The sequence below is a fragment of the Diplotaxodon limnothrissa genome, linkage group LG23 (assembly GCF_057381915.1).
Source record: "Diplotaxodon limnothrissa isolate DT_005_m linkage group LG23, D_limnothrissa_male_GT1.1, whole genome shotgun sequence".
Lineage (NCBI taxonomy): Eukaryota > Metazoa > Chordata > Actinopteri > Cichliformes > Cichlidae > Diplotaxodon > Diplotaxodon limnothrissa.
This window is the reverse complement of record NC_140617.1, coordinates 48,264,568-48,282,610: the sequence shown is the minus strand read 5'-3', so window position 1 is coordinate 48,282,610 and position 18,043 is coordinate 48,264,568. Positions and strand designations below refer to the sequence as shown.

Sequence of the window (18,043 nt, the reverse complement as noted above, 5' to 3'; positions counted from 1 at the left end):
GGACTGACTCCAGACTCCAGTACAAGAACCAACAAGGATTTCTGCAATCACATTCAACTCTCCATCACTTGACTGAAAGCATTCTACTGATGTAGTAAAACTCAAGTACAGAACTAAAGTACATTTACTTGAGTGATGTCATTATGTCAGATTTTGAGGTACGTGTATAATAATTTCCTGCTTTTTTAAAAATAGGCCACTACATAACGTACTAAACTAAACATAAATATAACCCACTAAACACTGGATGTTGGACAGATGCTCAGATTATGTCTATATTGGCTCCTTTGGTCCATGACCAATTCTGGAAATCGATGTCCACACTAGGTCCACAATTTGAATGTCCAACATTGACCAAACTTGGACATCCATGTGATGTGCAACATTTGAACATTGAACTGGGTAATTCTGTGGATGTCATGTGGACGTCTATGACAGGTGTAGGAAATTTACATGAATTCTAAATGTAATATTGTTTTATTTAAAAATATCAAACATTTTTATTTATTAAAATTTGTTGTATGTATGTATTTAGTAAGTTTAAAAGACCATTTGCATGATATATATAGTTTATTTTTACAAGTATCCTGTTTAATTGTGAAGAGCTCATGATTGTAAGACGAAGTGAATATGGCTATGATCAGTAGCTGGACTGAGAGAAGTTGCGACGGAAAGTACGCAATTATGGGCAAGCGTGTATGTATGAACTGCATTATATGCTTGCAAGTCTGTGCCGACACACACATTTGTAAACTGCCTGTGAGAAGCTGGGGACATGCTCAAAAATCCACCGTGCAGCTGTTCACTATTATTTTTGCATCAAGACATCTTGGAGATGTCCGCTGACTACTCTGCACTCCTTCACACATGGAGGACGTGCTATCGGCTCCAGATCATTTGATTGCCCCAGTCTCAGATGATTACTGGAGAATCATACAGTTATAAAGGTGTAAACAACAGTACAGAAAAATTAACTGGTAACCTATAGAAAACATGTCCACCCTCTGGAAACTTGGGACTACAGAGCCCATAGAAGCAGTATAAAAACGACGTCTAAAATACTAAAGACATTTGGACAAGTCAACACTAATCACTCAGTGGATGTTACAGAACAACCCCTTCAGTGGACCAAAACTGGACATCAGAAAATGACATATAAAAGACATCACTCTGACGTCACTTTACACAGCTGTTACTTTTAGGAATATTTGACACATGCTTTTAAAATCCCACATACACTATGGGTCAGAAGTTTTAGAACACCCCATTTTTTCCAGTTTTTTATTGAAAATTATGCAGTTTAATATCTCGTCGCAGTCTGAAATGAAAGCACAGTACAAATAAGCAATTGGAGTTAAAAAAGAAATCATGGAATCGATTTATTGACTAAAATGTATTCTAACCTTTGACTCATCAGTAGCCACCTTGGGCAGATATAACAGTTGAACACACACTATTCTACAATAGAAATCAAATATTCTCCCATGTCTGTTGCAGAAGTTCCCATAAATGTGGACCTTGTAGGTTGCCTTGCTCTTCTGACAGTTCATCCGATGGGATTTAAGTCTGGAGGCTGTGCTGGACTCCATGTTTTCAAGCTCACCATCTTGTTCTTTTTCCTGAGGTAGTTCTGGCACAGCTTGGACTGATGTTTTGGGTCATTATCTTGCTGTAGGTTCTGCATGGTGCTGCAGAATGCTGTGGTAGCCACTTTGGTTCAGGGTGCCTCTTACTCTGTACAAGGGTGGATCCAGGGTCGGTGACTATCACACAAGCTGTTAACTCTCAGAAACCTGTCCTCTGATTCAGCTGTTTTATAACTTTGGGTCTGCCAGGGAGGCTGGCAGGGCAGCTGGGAGCAATTTACTAATCACACCCTCCCTATTTTAATAGGACTGGAGAGGGGAGCTAACTGGAGACAAGGCAGCTGGAAAGCTGCGGGAGCTCACGAGTAGATGTCACCATTGTAAATAAATGACCACTGCATGTTATCTAATGCAGCATTTCTAAACAGCTATGATAACATTTCATAAGCCAAAACATGACTGTGTTTATTGGAAAATCAGCAGATCAAACATGATGCTCAGAGCATTGTCGTTTATTTCTCCTTCTTTTTTTCTTAATTACATTTAGTCACATCTGATGCTGTTTTTACTTTTTTAAAAACCACATTGACCAATACTCATGTCGTGGTTACAATATCTGACACTAGATGAATTTATTAGCATTACAAAGGTTTAGCTGGTTATGATGACTAGAAGAATGAAGAGAAACCTTCCTGTAAGTATTGTTCTTCCATTTAAACCATAATTTGCCACGGCAATCATACCAGAATAAAATTAATGCTTTTAAAATCTTTATTTTGTGATCAACATCAGTACTCTCAATCCCAAGTTGTAATGGAACATAATGGAATGAGTGTTGTTTGATTTTGTCAAATACAAAGGGCTGGTGTTATCTGCATCCCATCCAGGATGTAGATACGGTCTGATCCAGTTCTGGTTACTGAGAAAAAGGCTCTTTGTTCTGTCTCTATCAGTGCATTAATTGCCTCTCCTACATAATTATGTACTACACATTATTTTACACCAACTGATGTTCAGACGTCTCCAATCTGGAAAACATTTAATCTTATTAGAATGTGTTTGTCTTTGTAGAAGACATGTCAGGTAACAAAGAGGCTTAGTAAACAAAAAACAGTAAAAAAGATTCATGGCATTATCACTTCCTGCCATATCATTACTGTTTCAATGAGCTGCCATACTATGTGTAAAGTACTGTACATTACACAACATCAACACATATTACATATTAACAAATAGTTTTAAATTTAAACAGAAAAAGAAGGCAAGATTAAGCAGCTATTACATATTAGTAAATCTGAAGCACTGTTCTGGGCCCCTTGCACACATCCTCATCGGCTTGATGCCAAAACCCTGTCCTCTAATTCCACTATCACTCATTTTGATAGCAGCTTACTGGGAATGTACCAGTAATAATATCTGCAGTTAAAAAAACACTCATTCAGACACAAATGCACAGCCTGATGCAACATTGTATAATCAAAAGCCTGTAAAAAGTAGGCCATTACAAAACAGAAGTGGTGTAGCTGCTGTTCACAATCTGACAAAATAAATAAATAAATAAATAGTTCCAGTACTTATTTATCATAAATACTTGAAGTAATATCAGTAATGTCATGCAGTGACAGTAGGGTTAGTGTGGAAACTCTAAATTGCCCACAGGTGTGAATGTGAATGCGTGTCTGTGTCTGTGTGTTGGCCCTGTGACCGACTGGCGGCCTGTCCAGGGTGTACGCTGCCTCTCGCCCTACGACAGCTGTAATAGGCTCATGCCCCCCGCGACCCTGAGAAGGATAAGCGGAAGAGGATGGATGGAATTGTAAATTACTTCTTGGCCTATAATCTGTCAAACAGATCTTCTCGAGCTCCTCTCTCAGCCCTCGGTATTTCTCTGGCTTCTTGTGTTCATTTCCTTGATGTTGGTATAGCCACATCTATCACTACGGCCGTCTTCTTCTGCTTGTCCATCACCAGTTTGTCTCTTTGTATCTGGAAGTCCCCCAGGATCTTAGCTCAGGTCTGTCTCCAGGTTTGTCCAGTCACTGGTAGGATTCTTGATGTCAGCCATTTCTTCTATCTGATGGTGGTCCTGTGCAGGAGCCTGTTCCTCCCAATAGTTCCTCTCTTTGTTCCTCTTCTTTCTCGGGTTTCTGCTGCCAGATGTATTGACTAAGCACATGATCAGTTGTCCATCTGGCTCATGAATGCTTGTTGTCTTATCCTGGACAGTGGATCTGACACTCACTGGTCCTCGACCTCCTTCCTTTCACTTGGCGTACAATCTCAGGATGCTGGACTTACCCTCCATAAATGCTATATATATATCTCTATGTGACTTTTGTTTTTACACCGAGAAACATTGTAAATGACTTTTTGACAGGCAATGGCTTTTTGGCACACTAGCAGGAGGAGGAAAATAGCAGAGTGGTCTACAGCTTTTGAGAAGTGGAGATACGGAAATTACTTTTATTATATCACAAAAGGACAAGAGCATGATGGTAGGGTGGAAACTGTGTCCATGACAGAAACTTCAGCGTGCTACTTATACAGCTTCTGCACAGATAGCTTTGCTACCACAAAGCTAGCCAAGAACCCAGAGTGATATATGAAAGCTGAGTGCATGCCAACCCAAGCCCAGCAGCCATACTCAACAGGTATTAAGGCAGCAATGAGCAGTCAAGCTTGCAGTGTTGTAAGAATCACCGTGGTGTTGGTCTATTAGTCTATTTGGGCTGGTTTTCAGTTTTGGTTTGTGTTGCTGAGTTTGTGTTCATATGTAAAACCTAAAAGAAATATTGTCCTTGTGTAGGGATTTGTTTCAGTGTGCGCGACTGTAAACCAACGTTTATACTGTTAATTGGTAATTTTGTCATATTATGAAACAATGAAAAAGTAATTTAATAAATAGAGTAATAAATTCCTTTCTTTGGCAAGTAGTACATAATGAACTGCATTACTTTTAAGAAAAGTCACAAGTAATATGTACTTTTGAATTTTGTGAACATTTTCCTGAAAAGAAGCTCATTGGAAATCCTCCTCAAGTGACTGATTTAAGAATAACAACTGAGAACAGGGTATGGACTCATCAGATGGCTATTACTCCACCAGTAGTGTAGTTTAACAGTCTAATGCCAATGTGATCACAGGATATCACACTAATTTTGTTCCTCTTTACAGTACTGATGCTTTGTGGTCAGCAAGACCAAGAGCCAAAGGCTTTCAGGTTTACAAATGTGTCAACTTTCTAGAAACCCTTGAACATTTTGTCAAGAAAGAGGAAGAAAAAGAGAGAGAAATGTTCTACTGTTCTGTTACATTTTCAGTCTTAATTGGTTTAATCACATGCTCTAAATGGAGGCAAGATCCTGCTACACTTGGACACCACTCAGAACCACTCTAAATCTGTGAGAGGATGACTGATTTTTGATGTGTATGTACATTTTCTCCTCTTGGATTAGAGAAATTTAAGCAAAACTCAAGAGATAGTAACAGGAAAGCAAAGAGAAGGAACTGAATGCAGAGGACCCAGCCGTGCAGATTGCTACATTCTGTTTTTAAATGCAACTATAAGCATTTAGGTTGCTTGCTACACAAGCAGGAAAGGAATTTGAAATCTAGGGACCAAACAAAGGAAACACAGGTATGATTGTTGTATAATGCCGGGATAATGTTTGTACCTGGGCCGTTTAATTTTGATGTCTATCTCAACATCAATGGGACTCAAAATGAGCAGGTAAGGAGGGTGTGTGCAGACAGGTGAATGGAAAACAATGGAAAACTGAGGACATCTGGTGGGTGGACAAGGTGAGACAAGATGTACGGGGCAAAATAAAAGACAAAAGCAGGTCTCATGACTGAGAGAGTAGAAATTCTGCAAGTATTTTCTACATGTAATTTGCTAAAATTTGCTAAAATATTTATACATTCACAAAAATACATCTTTTTTGACTGTGTCTTGATGCATGCTCAGTCATCCAGGTATGTAATTTCCAAAAATATTGATTCTGTTCATCTGGATGTAGCATTTTCAGTGGGAGAAAGTCCATTGTTCATTCAGTGGGCTGTTTGTCATTGTGCAAATGTACTGTTTGTAAAGTTGAGGAAACCTGCAGTCAGCTGAGACTGAAGAAGTCAGTTGGATGAGTGTTGATGTGCCATCTCCTCCAGGATGGCACATCAACACATGCCACTGGCCCAAGGTTGCTGTGTCTCCCAGTAACGTCTCAAGAGCATCGAAGAGATTGTAGGAGAGCTAGACAGCAATGGAAAATCATTAACCATCTAACATATTCAGTATGACTGGTTTGGTCAGTGATGGTCTGGGGAGGCACATCCATGGAGGGACGTACAAAACTATAGGCTAGGCAACGGCACCCTGACTAGGGGAACCCAGGACAAGCTGCACCAGCATGGGGTCTCACAGTATGTCCAAGATGCATAATAATACCTGGAGGATGAAGGAATTGATACCACTGACCGGCCCCCCACACTAGCCTCACCTAAATCCAATAGAACAGCTTTGGGACATGTTTCAGTCCATCTGACCCCCCCCCCCAGCTTACAACTCAGATGATCCAGGAGCTCAATGATGCCCTGGTCCAGATCTGGGAGACCCCCAGTACACAACTGCACAACTGATTGTCTCATTAGGAGAATGCCCCGACTGGGCATGCATACAAGTACGTTGCAAACTACTGAGTAGTTGGTATGAATGTCTAAATGTAGCATTTTGAATTGCTGCGAGGAAATTCAAAATGAATGAGCTTGCCTCATCATTCTTCACTTCATTATTTGGGGTGTCGTTGAATTCAGTCCTCTCTAGGCTGATAATTTTCATTTCTGTCAATCAATGTGGCCTCTTCTTACTTCTGTTTGTGTTGAATTCCCTCCTAAAGTATTTTATTATATTCATTAAACTGACTATGAGTTGCTGTAAGCTGTTTAGACTGGTTAAGTGGTATAATTCTGCATATTGCTGCATTTCATCATAAAAATAATAATATATCCTTTACATATAATTACATTTATTGTTATTCATGTGGTGCGTTATAATTCTATTCAGTGCCATATCCCCTACAGTAGGTTCATTTCCCCACACTCACTTCCAGCTCTGGTAGATAACGCTGGTAAACTAATTTAATAGAAGTAGAGTGATTTCAGCTTTTATGAATGATAAATCTTCCCACATTCCAATTTTTAGAGAGCTTCTCACATAAACATTAGCAATGATCTAGTAGGCCTAGAAGCATCTTTTCTCAGTTAGTTTGTATTGTTTAGTCAAAGGATAAGTATCACTGCTCACCGACCAGTTTTAGGAGATGAGATCAATCTTTTATACCCAAGAATAAATTTGGAAGTACATGCTATGACATTTTAGACAATATGATCTTCATAAAAAAACCCAATATATTGAAATAAATACACAAATGAAAAAAACAACAAAACAAGGGATCGAGTTAAAGTAAAAATCACTGCTCGGGGTAATTAAATATCAAAATTGTGTAATATGTAAAGAAAGCTTTGATGCTGATTCACTACAGGAGGAGAAAAGTGCCTCGGACACATTTATTAAGATCGTGTACAGCATAAGCTTATCTAGCTTCTCATGTGGAATTACAGATCTTAGATTACTGGTATATTTCTTCCCATAAACTCGATTCTGTTCATCTGGACGTGGCGTCTTCAGCGGGAGAAACGTTTCATCATCCAGGTGACTTCTTCGGTCTCAGCTGACTGCAGCAGTTGTCCTTCTTCTCTCCTGGATCACCTGGACCTTTCTTCCCAGCTTTGACAAACATTCAGCTTAGATAACCACATTTACTCAGGGCCTGTTTGATGGGATTTTCTGGCTGCTGTGTCTGTGGGGATGGTGTTCGCTCTGTGCTGTAGCGTCCTGATGACACCCATCAGCTGCTCCAGTCGAGGATGAGAGTCAAACCTTAATTACTGATCCATACGCGTCGGCTAACAGTACACATCAACTTTTAAATGCCCCCCATCACTGATGGAAATCTCATGGAAATGTGGGGTTGCTGTTGTGGTTCTATTTCAAAGGCCTGTATTTTCAGATCATTTATTACATTACATTACTATAAAGGGTGTTTTCACACTAACGTTTAGTTCTTCAAAAGTACATTTTACTGCTTTCATTTATCACAAATTGTGTTTTCTTTTACCTGATTATACAGGATACTAAATCTGAGTTGTTTCTATTTCTTTAGCTTCTCACAGTTGCCTCAAGGCCTCAGCTTTATTTGCTAAAGAAATGTCATTTTAGCTTGATTACTAAGGCAGTTAGTAATCAGACTTCTTCTGTCACTGCTGTGTGTGGCTAAGAACCCCCAACGTCAGGCAGGGCATTGCCACAAAGCATGCTCATATTTCAGGTAATTTCCCAAAAGCACACATTACACTTATTGTCTCACATAAGTTTTGTTTGGGGGTTTTGGGGTTTTTTTTTTAATTTCAACATATTTTATTATGTAACATGTATTTACATAATACATGTTACATAATATATGTGAAAAGTGTTGCCCCTTCCTGATTTCCTAGTGTTTTCCATATTTATCAAATCTACATGTTTCAGATCATCAAACACGTTTTAATATTAGACAGAGATCATCTAAGTAAATACAAAATGCATTTTTAAGTTTAAGCATTTCAGTTTCACTAAACACACTCAGGCCTGACTACTGGCAGACCTGTTGAATCAAGAAATCCCTTAAATAGAACCAGTCTGACAAAATGAAGCAGTGAGAGCCCCACTGGCTCTCTCACTGAACCACGGTGAGAGCCATTATCCACAAATGGCGAAAACATGGAACAGTGGTGAACCTTCCCAGGAGCGACCAGCCAACCAAAAGTAACTCTACGAGTAGGGCTGCTCAATTAATCGAATTTTAATCACGATTACGATCTGGGCTTTCAACGATCATTAAAAATGACTGAGCCGATTATTAGCCCCTCCCTCATTTATCCGCGACACCTTAAAGGCCAGTCCGTGAAAATATTGTCCGTGGCGCAAAAAAGGTTGAGACCGCTGATTAAGAGGACCCGAAGGAAGTTCGGAAAGCTAAGCAGAAGTTATTTAGAGAGGAGAGTGACGGCCGTTGGTTGAAAAGAGGTAAGAAAAAAAAACAAAAAAAAAACTTCAGTGGTGTTGCACACTATTTTATATTATTTTTTAAAGTCATTATTCAATACATTGTTATCCCTTTAAAGCCGGTCAGAGCAGCACACTGTTTTGTGTAACTATTTTTAAATCCCTGTAGAACCTGAACCGTGTAAGCTAGCACAATAATTTGTTTTGCATATGAAACTTACATCTTATGTCATCAGCTTGTCCTCGGTCACGGTTTCCTTCCACATAAACTGCATAAAAAGCTCTTGCAGGAACAAAAACATAATATTCCAGAAACACGCTTTGCCGATCCGATCAGCTGTTCGTAACACTTCGCACATTGAAACAGACTCACCGCTAACTATCACATGTCCGCCATTTCCTGCCCGAAACCGGAAGTGATGTCATTTTCGCGGAAAATGTCGTTTTTTTTTTTACTTGTAGGCCTTAAAAGCCTATACTGGTCATGTTTGACTTTTCTGAATAGTTGCTGGGATGCTTAGAACTCGAATTGCACTGCTGGAAATAGTTTATTTTGATGCACCTGCTGTTTTCTTTGCAAATTTGCATCATAGGATTGTTTTTCGTTTTTCCTGCAGTATATAAAAATTGGTGTATCTCCAAAATAAAACTATGAAGACACTCAAAATAAATTTCCTGTTGTTGTAAACTATTTTTTGCAACTTTTTTGTATTTAAAGTTTTGAGGGATAAGCCTCTTAAATTTCTCCAAGTAGAAATATATGTTAAAAAACAAAAACAATTTTCAATTTTTTTGTAGTTTATTGCACTTTTTTGCAATTAATGTAGTTACTATGGACTTAATGCATACATATTATTAAAATATGGGCTATAACAGTTGTATAGCAACTTGAAATGCTCCCACAAATGGCACTACAACATGTAAAAAAAAAAATATAAGCTCTGGCGGACTTGGTTCTATGGTAGGTCTTAAGGGTTAAATAAATATCGTCAAATAATCGAGATCTCAATTTCAGTGAAAATAATCGTGATTATCATTTTTGCCATAATCGAGCAGCCCTATCTACGAGCACAACGATGACTTATGGAGGTCACAAAAGAACCCAAGAACAACATTAAAGAACTGCAGGCTTCACATGTCTCAGTAAAGGTCAGAATTCACGATTCAACAATAAGAGAGAGACGGGGTAAAATGGCTACTATGGAACAGCTTAAAGAGAAAACCATTGCTGACCAAAAAGGACACAAAGGTCTCACATTTGCAAAAAAACCATCTCGATGATCCCCAAGACTTTTGGGGAAATATTCTATAGACTGGTGAGACAAAAGCTGAACTTTCTGGAAGGTTGAGTCCCATTACATCTGGCATAACTCTAACAGCATTTCAGCAACATTAAAAGATGGTGGTTGTAGTGTGATGGCCGGGGGCTGTTTTGCCACGTCAGGACCTGGAAGAGTTTTTGTGGTAAAGGGAAACATGAATTCTGCTGCCTCCCAAAACATCCTGAAGGAGGATGTTCAGCCATCAGTTGAAATGCATTTGGGTTCTGCAGCAGGACAATGATCTACACCAACACCACCACCTCTGAATGTCTTGATGCATGGTCGATCATCCAGGTGAGGAAATCACAAAAAGTAGCGTTTCAGTGGGAGAAACATTTTGTTACTCAGTGACTTGGTTGGGGAAACCTGCAGTCAGCTGAGACTGATGAAGAGACGAAATGTTTCTCCCACTGAAAACGCTACGTCCACATGAACAGAATCAACGTTTTGGGGTCCACCTGTTGGAGTTTCCTAGTCCTGACCTGAATCTGACTTATCCCTCCACCGTGTTGTAAAGAACTCATTGCCGGTTACATCACTGTGGCTGTTGCTGCTAAGGGTGGCCCAACTACTTATTAGGTTTAGGGGGCAATCACTTTTTCACACAGGGCCATGTGGGTTGTTTTCCCCCTGATCATAAACACCTTTTAGAAACTGCATTTTGTGTTTACTTGTGTCATCTTTGTCTAATATTTACATTTGTTTGTTGGTCTGAAATATATAAATATATTTCAAAATATACAAATAAATAGGAAATCAGGAAGGGTGCAAACAATAAACACAGTGGTGTGAAAAGACCACACTGTATTTATTTGTTCAGTTTTTGTTTTGCACGCATGCTTGTCAATATGTAGCAGTACTCAGCTTTACCTAAGGAGGTAAGACTTTGTGTTTTCTACGGTGTATCTGAAGATGTTGTGAATTGTAACACTGGTAACGTTTTCCCTCACTGCATAATAACCTATCAGAATAACAAAGGTCTTTTCACACTAATTCATATAACTACAAACGCATAAAAACAAAAGCTTTCTTTGTTAATCGCTTAAGCAGTAGACACATCAAAGCAATAAACATTCTGTACCACTGCTGAAAAACACAAAGATTTTTCTCCAGTTTACGCACACTGTCTCTGCTTACATAGAACCTTAAGTAGGTCATAAAAGCACTTTATTTTACACAAAATGTTTGCAGTCACCAGCAACCTGGGCTTTAGTATCTTGCTCAAGGGCAACTGGCACTAGGAGATGCCAGGAAGCAAACAGCCAACCCTGCAATTAACAGATAACCTGCTTCTTTTATATGAGCCACAGCCACCTTTGTGCATGGCTACATGTACACACACACAGACATATTCTAGTTAGTTTTATCTACATGTCAAATACAATGTACATGCATATAAGCAGAACAAAGACTCCCCCCTCTGTACAGTGTAAATAGGACAGATCGGGAAAGAGAGAAGATATGAGAAGCAAAAAGAAGGAGAAGATCAGATAACTTACTGATGGGGGGGAAGTTGATGGGATAAACAGGAATAAATGGTGAGGAGAGGGGTTGTTACATCGACCCCCTGATGTTTTTATCAGGAACTAAAAGCTGTCAATTGTCTTATTATATTTATATTGGAACTCTTTTTGCATTTGAAATGCTGTTCTGTACATATAATATAATATATAGCAGCATAAGCACTCAGGAAAGAGTGCTTATGGATATGAACCTGATAACAGCATTTCATTAAATCTAACCTCCCCCTCAAGGATGTTCATGTGAATATTAAATCACTTACCTGCTGATCAAAGCATATTTTATTAGTTGAGTGGGCATATTACTGATAATAGAAAAATATGAAAGCATAAATACAGCTCTTATTTATTTACTGCAGTTCAGTCGCACAGTGTGTCCATCCTTAACAGTGTGTGTATGTTAGTCGTGGAATTTTGCGATGTTATATTAATTATTAAAATGTTTTCATTTTTGTTCCTTCATAAATCAAAAAAACATACTTGTCATTGCACATTAATTCACTGACTTGTATTTCTGATACGTATTTTCTTTACATTTACCAAAGGACTGTGTTATTGTTATATGCCTTACCATATAAAGCGCCCTGTTGTCATTTGGCGCTGTATAAATAAAACTGAGAATAATTTAGCGGGTCTGGCTGTTCAAACAAGGCTGCTGTCGGCTTTTTCGTATCTGTATAAAATCCATTTAAATTACGCCCAAGACGTCCTTAAACTCACTTCACCCACCTTTTCAGGAAGGCATAAACCGCTGTGACAATATTTCTTTACAAGTCAATGGACTGCACAACTGATGACATTTATATGGAAGACCTGTATAGTTTTTGTCCTGTAAGTCATTTAACATCACACGCAAGTGAACATACTCAAAGCTTATTGGCAAAGCAGAAAAATATTCCCAAAAACCACTCACCATTGATGTTCCAGAGAGGCTGAAGCCCTCCAACTCCGTTACTGTCGTTACTCATGATTCATGGCGCTGAACCGACAACAGCCAAGACGAGACTTTTCTCTCCCTCCTTTTCTCTTTTTGCTCTCGTCCACGTTGTTTTTCTTTCTCCAAGTTTTCTACCCACTGTCACCCTTGCGTAGATGATGTTATCCTCCGCTCCGCTTTTCTGTCAAGCACACTCACAGTTCACATTATGTTTCTCCTGCTTGTGTGGTGTTTTCTCTTTAACCAGTTTTCATAGTGTAGTTTCCCTCCCTGGATGCGTTTTCTAATAATAATAATAATAATAATAATAATAATAATAACGGCGACAAAAATAAATTAACAGCTGTTATAGACTTAACACCTATCCATATCCCAGGCTTCGCTCATTGATCGCAAATCCAAAACGTGCCCGCTCAGCTTCAGCCACAGGGTTCTCGTTCTCGCGCGCACCGCACGTTCGTTCTCTCACAGCCTGTAAAGAAGGAGCGCGAGAGAGGAAGAGAGACGAGGAAGGACTTGTGATGTCATGTCCTTCAGCCAATCCCGGTAAATAACTTGGCATTGAACGTTGACTCACAGTGCTGTTGTACCAAAATGTTAGTTTAGGGATGCTAATAAGTCACTCCTGAGAATTAGCAGGTTGATATTCTCTAGTCTATGTGAAATACTTTAATTTAAAAACATGAAGTTCAGCTCAATGCATCTTTTTTTACTAAATTTGTGGTTAAGTTTGCAAAAGCTGGAGATGGGAAAGCAGAGAAAGGAGAGCTGTGATAAGAGCAGAGAGGAGTGGGGAAATGCATTTTCGTGCATTCAGCAAACTAAAGAGTTTAGAAATGAGGCTGTTTATAACCAGCAAGTAAAAACCAAATGCTATGTTATCAGTTTTCTTCCACAAGGAGTGAAAATCATTTGCAAGAAATACTGCTTCGAGCCATAAACTACCATAAACCCTTCACTATATCAACCAGCTGTCTTTGTTTCACTCATCTGAAATGAAATAGGTCCTACCCTTCAAAGGAGCCCAGCTGATGTTAAGCTGTCACTGTCAGCACAGTAAGTAGCTTTAATTGTGACAGAAAAAAGAAACACACATAACCTACTGGTGTTGAAATAAATGAATCACTAAAATATTAGACAACAAAAGAACATGTGCCCCAAAAGTGGCCTCTTTCTCTGCTCCATCACCTTTTTCTGAGCAGTTCTGAGCATCTCAGCTGAACGACTGAGGTGGGCTGCTAATCACAAGGAGAGTGGAAATAAGAGAAATAATGACGACCAAGCTTTACAGCTTGATGAACTAGCAACTCGTGGAAATGACAATGTTACAAGTGAAATACTTCAGCACTCTGGTAAGCCAAGTTAGCACATTAGAGCATATTCTATTAATAAAATGGTAATTTTAGATCCCTTCCAGCTACAGGATATTAATGTTTTAAAGACAGACACTGCAAATGATGACACACCTTCCACGAACCAGCAAATGCTGGAGAAAGCACTGAGATGATGTCGTTAAGAGGTTAGACTGAGAGGCTGATGTCTCAAAATGCAGAGGGCAGTTATGTGATAAAGGGAAAAATACAGAGAAACAAAAACAAAACAACACTGCTCATGCTGTGCAGCACCCACAGCCTAAAGTTAATTATTGCACGTTCCAAAATTACAGAGCAGCGTTTGAGTCTCTTTGCGGTGCTTATTTAAGTCTTATATATAAATATATACACTGCCAGTCAAAGGTTTGGACACACCTTCTCATTTAATGGTTTTTCTTTATTTTCATGACTGTTTACACAGCAGGCATCAAAGGCATCAAAACCATGAATGAACACATATAGAATTCTGTGGTAAACAAAAAAGTGTGAAGTTCCTCAAAACATGTTTTATATTTTACATTCTTCAAAATAGCCACCCTTTGGCATTCTCTCCATGAACTTCATCCCACATACCAGATCACACAATGTGCTTACACATGGCCCACATACCGGAAAGAATGACGGCCCTTTGGTAGCCCAGATCTGGTTTGCCAGAGATGGCCCACACATGGACCAGTTGCATTCACACTGGTGGTGCTGTGCTGGCCCAGAACAGCTTCAACACTGGCCACAGATGTGAGCCTAATGTGTACCTTAATCAAGCCATGTAATAACAAAATGTGCCGGAACATAATAGTGCAACAACAGCATGACAGAACCCTGTTCACACAGTGAATGGACTGCTTCTTATGTAGCACTTTTCTACTCTCCCAGGTTACTCAAAGTTCTCTATACAACATGCCACATAGACAAACTTTCTCTAAGCTGAGTGCTTCCTAACTACATTCATACTCTTGACATGCAGACTGGAGGAGCCAGGAATCGAACCACTAACCTTCTGATCATTTGGTGACCTGCTCTACCTCCTGAGCTACAGCCACTCACTGGCAAGCATGAGTAAACCCTTACTAGGGTTTGGATAAAATGTATGTTTCCATATTTAAGTCACAACTCAAAACACATCTGTTTAAACTGGTTTATTCGCTTTAGTGCTGATTTTATCTGTTGTCAAGCTCTGTTTCGCAATTTTAACTTGTTTTATGTATTTTATGACTGTTGTTCCTTTTATTAATGTTGTTCTTTGTAAGGTGACCTTGGGTTTCTGAAAGGCGCCCTCAAATAAAATGCATTATTATTATTATCATTATTATTATCATTACACCCACAAACCTGTCAAACCTGCATTTGAAACGTTGGCTACCATAGCAGTATAGTATTGCAACATGTCATTTGGGTCTTCTAACTAAAATAGGAAAATAGGAACTTAAATAGTGCCTCATTGCCAGACCTGGCCCACATCTGGTTGACATGCACCCTGCCATGACACCAGTCAGTCAGAAGTGCCAGCTTGACGTTGGATCCGGTTTAGACCTGTTTTCTATGAGCCTGGGCCACATACACCAAACCACAATCAGGCCAGATGTAGCATGCCATCACATAAGCAGTGCCATCTACGCCAGGCCTGGCCCATGTCTGGATGACAAACCACTTACCATGCCAGAAGTCAGCCAGCAGTGCCGGCGTGACACCAGATCCAGGCCAGACCCGTCAGCTATGTGGGATGAGGTCGTCACCTGAAATGTTTCTCCAACAGTCTTGAAGGAGTTCCCAAAGATGCTGAGCACTTGTTGGCCCTTTTGCCTGCACTAGTCCGTCTCATCCCAAACCATTGGGTCAGGTGACTGTGGAAGCTAGGCCATCTGGCGCAGCACTCCATCACTCTCCTGGTGTTGAAAATTAAATGATGATCCAACTACACACAAACCAGATGGGATGGCATGTTGCTGCAGGATGCTGTGGTAGCCGTGCTGGTTCAGTGTGCGTTCAAGTTTGAAATCACATCTCCTCCTCCATGCTTCATGGTGGGAACCATGCATGTAGAGACCATGCGTTGACCCTTTTCTGCGTCGCACGAAGACACTGCAGGTGGAACCAGAGATCTCAAATTTGGACTCACAGACCAAAGCACGGATTTCCATTGGTCTAATGGTCATTCCTTTGTTTCTTGGCCCAAAAAATCTCTTCTGCTGGTTGCTTTTCCTTTGTCCTGGTTTCTTAACAGCTCTTTGACCATAAAGGCCTGATTCACACAGTCTCATCTGTCTCCACTGAGCAAGCACACCTGTGATGTTAAAAGTATTTCATCATGATTCTCACTGAGCCAAGGGTTTGCAGCACTGTCAAAAGGCAAAAGCTGGCTACTTTCAGGAATCTATAATATAAGACATATTTAGTTATTCATCAATTATCTCTTTGCTACATAATTCCATATATCTTGTTTCATATATCTTATTCTTTCATATATTAAATGTCTTCAGTTTGTATCTACAATGTGGAAGGTCGTAAAAAATGAAGAAGAACCATTAAATCAGAAGATGTGTCCAAACTTTTGACTGGTAGTGTAAATAATTATATGATCAACAATGAGATGAGAGACTTTTTGTCATGGCTGGGGCAGCAGACGTGTGGTGGAGTTAAATGAGGACCCAAGATGCAGGAAACGGCTAGATGCAGGTGAGTGTTTGTTTACAAAGGGTGAAATATAAACAGAAACAAGGGTGGCGAGGACTGCACAAAGACACGAACCTAACCTGGGAAAAACTAATGAACCTGGAACACGAGATGAGAACAGACAGACACGGAGTAATACCAACTAACACAGAGTAATGCAGACGACGCGACAAGGAACACAGGCAGACACACACTATAAATACACACGAGGTAATGAGGGGAATGACACACAGGAGGGGAGCACAGCTGAACCACAAGACGAGACACAAACCTTCAAAGTAAAACAGGAAACACACAGACTGTTTTACAATACAAACTTGGGGACACGAACAGAACAGAGGAAAGACACAGGTAGGGCTGGTAAAACACTAAACACCAGATTCAACCCTAAGAACTAATACAAAATCAGAATTAGCACAAAACACAAGATGAAACCAAAAGGAAACACAAAACGCTGCGACCATGACACTTTTAGATGACAATGAAACCATTTCTGCAGTAAGAGGCCTAAAAAAGGAGATAAGATCATGAAAATCCCTTCTAACTGTGGTCATTCAGTACAACATGTGTCTGCCCAGATCCCAGAAGTGGGAATTAATGAGGTATAGCATGACTCTGAATTTCATCCAGAAAAAACCCAAAACTCCATCTTTCATCAGCCCAAAGGGATGATCGAGATATAAGACTTGGAGATGACACTTCCCTTTCTGCCACATAAATCTGAAAAGCAAATCACCAATTTCAGTATGAGTCTAAAAATGCAGACTTTCCCCTGGTGGTAACATACACTGAACAGTTCAAGAGAGATATTCTCCTCCCTCTTGTGAACTCAGTACAGACATTAGGGAATGCTCAGTTTGATGGAGTAATTTCACACACTGTTGGGGATTAAATATGGAAGTGGGGACATGAAGCAGGCTCTCCGAAACCACTTAAAGATGGGCACAATATTTGGTGATGTGGATATTAAGGAGCATTTGACCAAAGTACAGTACTGTGTCTGTGAAGGAAACCACTGGTCTGTATGGTCTTAGTTTTTTCTACAGCAGCAATTTAGCTGAACTGTATCCCAACCTCAGCTCTGACGTGTGACTCAAAGCAAAAGCTCAGAAATGCATCTGAGGTCAGGAGCATCTATCACCTCTTGCCCAGATTTATTAGATATTCTTGATATTCAAACACACGAGGGTGCAGTAATGATAATATTAAGTTTTTTAAGTTATTAGTAAAATATTTATTTTACTCAGCATGTGTAACCTGCCTAATTTCTTTCCCTCAGCATTTTGACATGTCCCATTCTTCTTTCGGGTAGTCAGTGAACTGTCCATGGTGCTGAAGTTTATAGGCAATGACTCTTTCACTTACTTTAAATTTCAAAACACGGACAAACCACCAGAACACAAAAGTAGGAAAATGACGAGGCGTCCCCTCATTCTATTCCAAAAACAGCATTGTTTTAGTCAAGGCAGTTGGTGTCATTTGTTTGTTATGCTTAAAGCTGTTACCAGCTTGAATCCTTTCCCTTTTTTATTGGGG

At 39.7% G+C, this 18,043-nt stretch overlaps 1 protein-coding gene across 1 annotated transcript in view; it reads right to left on the bottom strand.

Moving 5' to 3' along the window:
• chrm4a (cholinergic receptor, muscarinic 4a) overlaps positions 1-12,495 on the bottom strand; it is a 54,509-nt gene extending 42,014 nt beyond the window's left edge. The window contains exon 1 of the mRNA XM_085347487.1: positions 12,441-12,495. Coding sequence (XP_085203613.1) covers positions 12,441-12,495 — 55 coding nt within the window. The remainder of the gene's footprint in view (positions 1-12,440) is intronic.
• Positions 12,496-18,043: the final 5,548 nt, after the last annotated feature.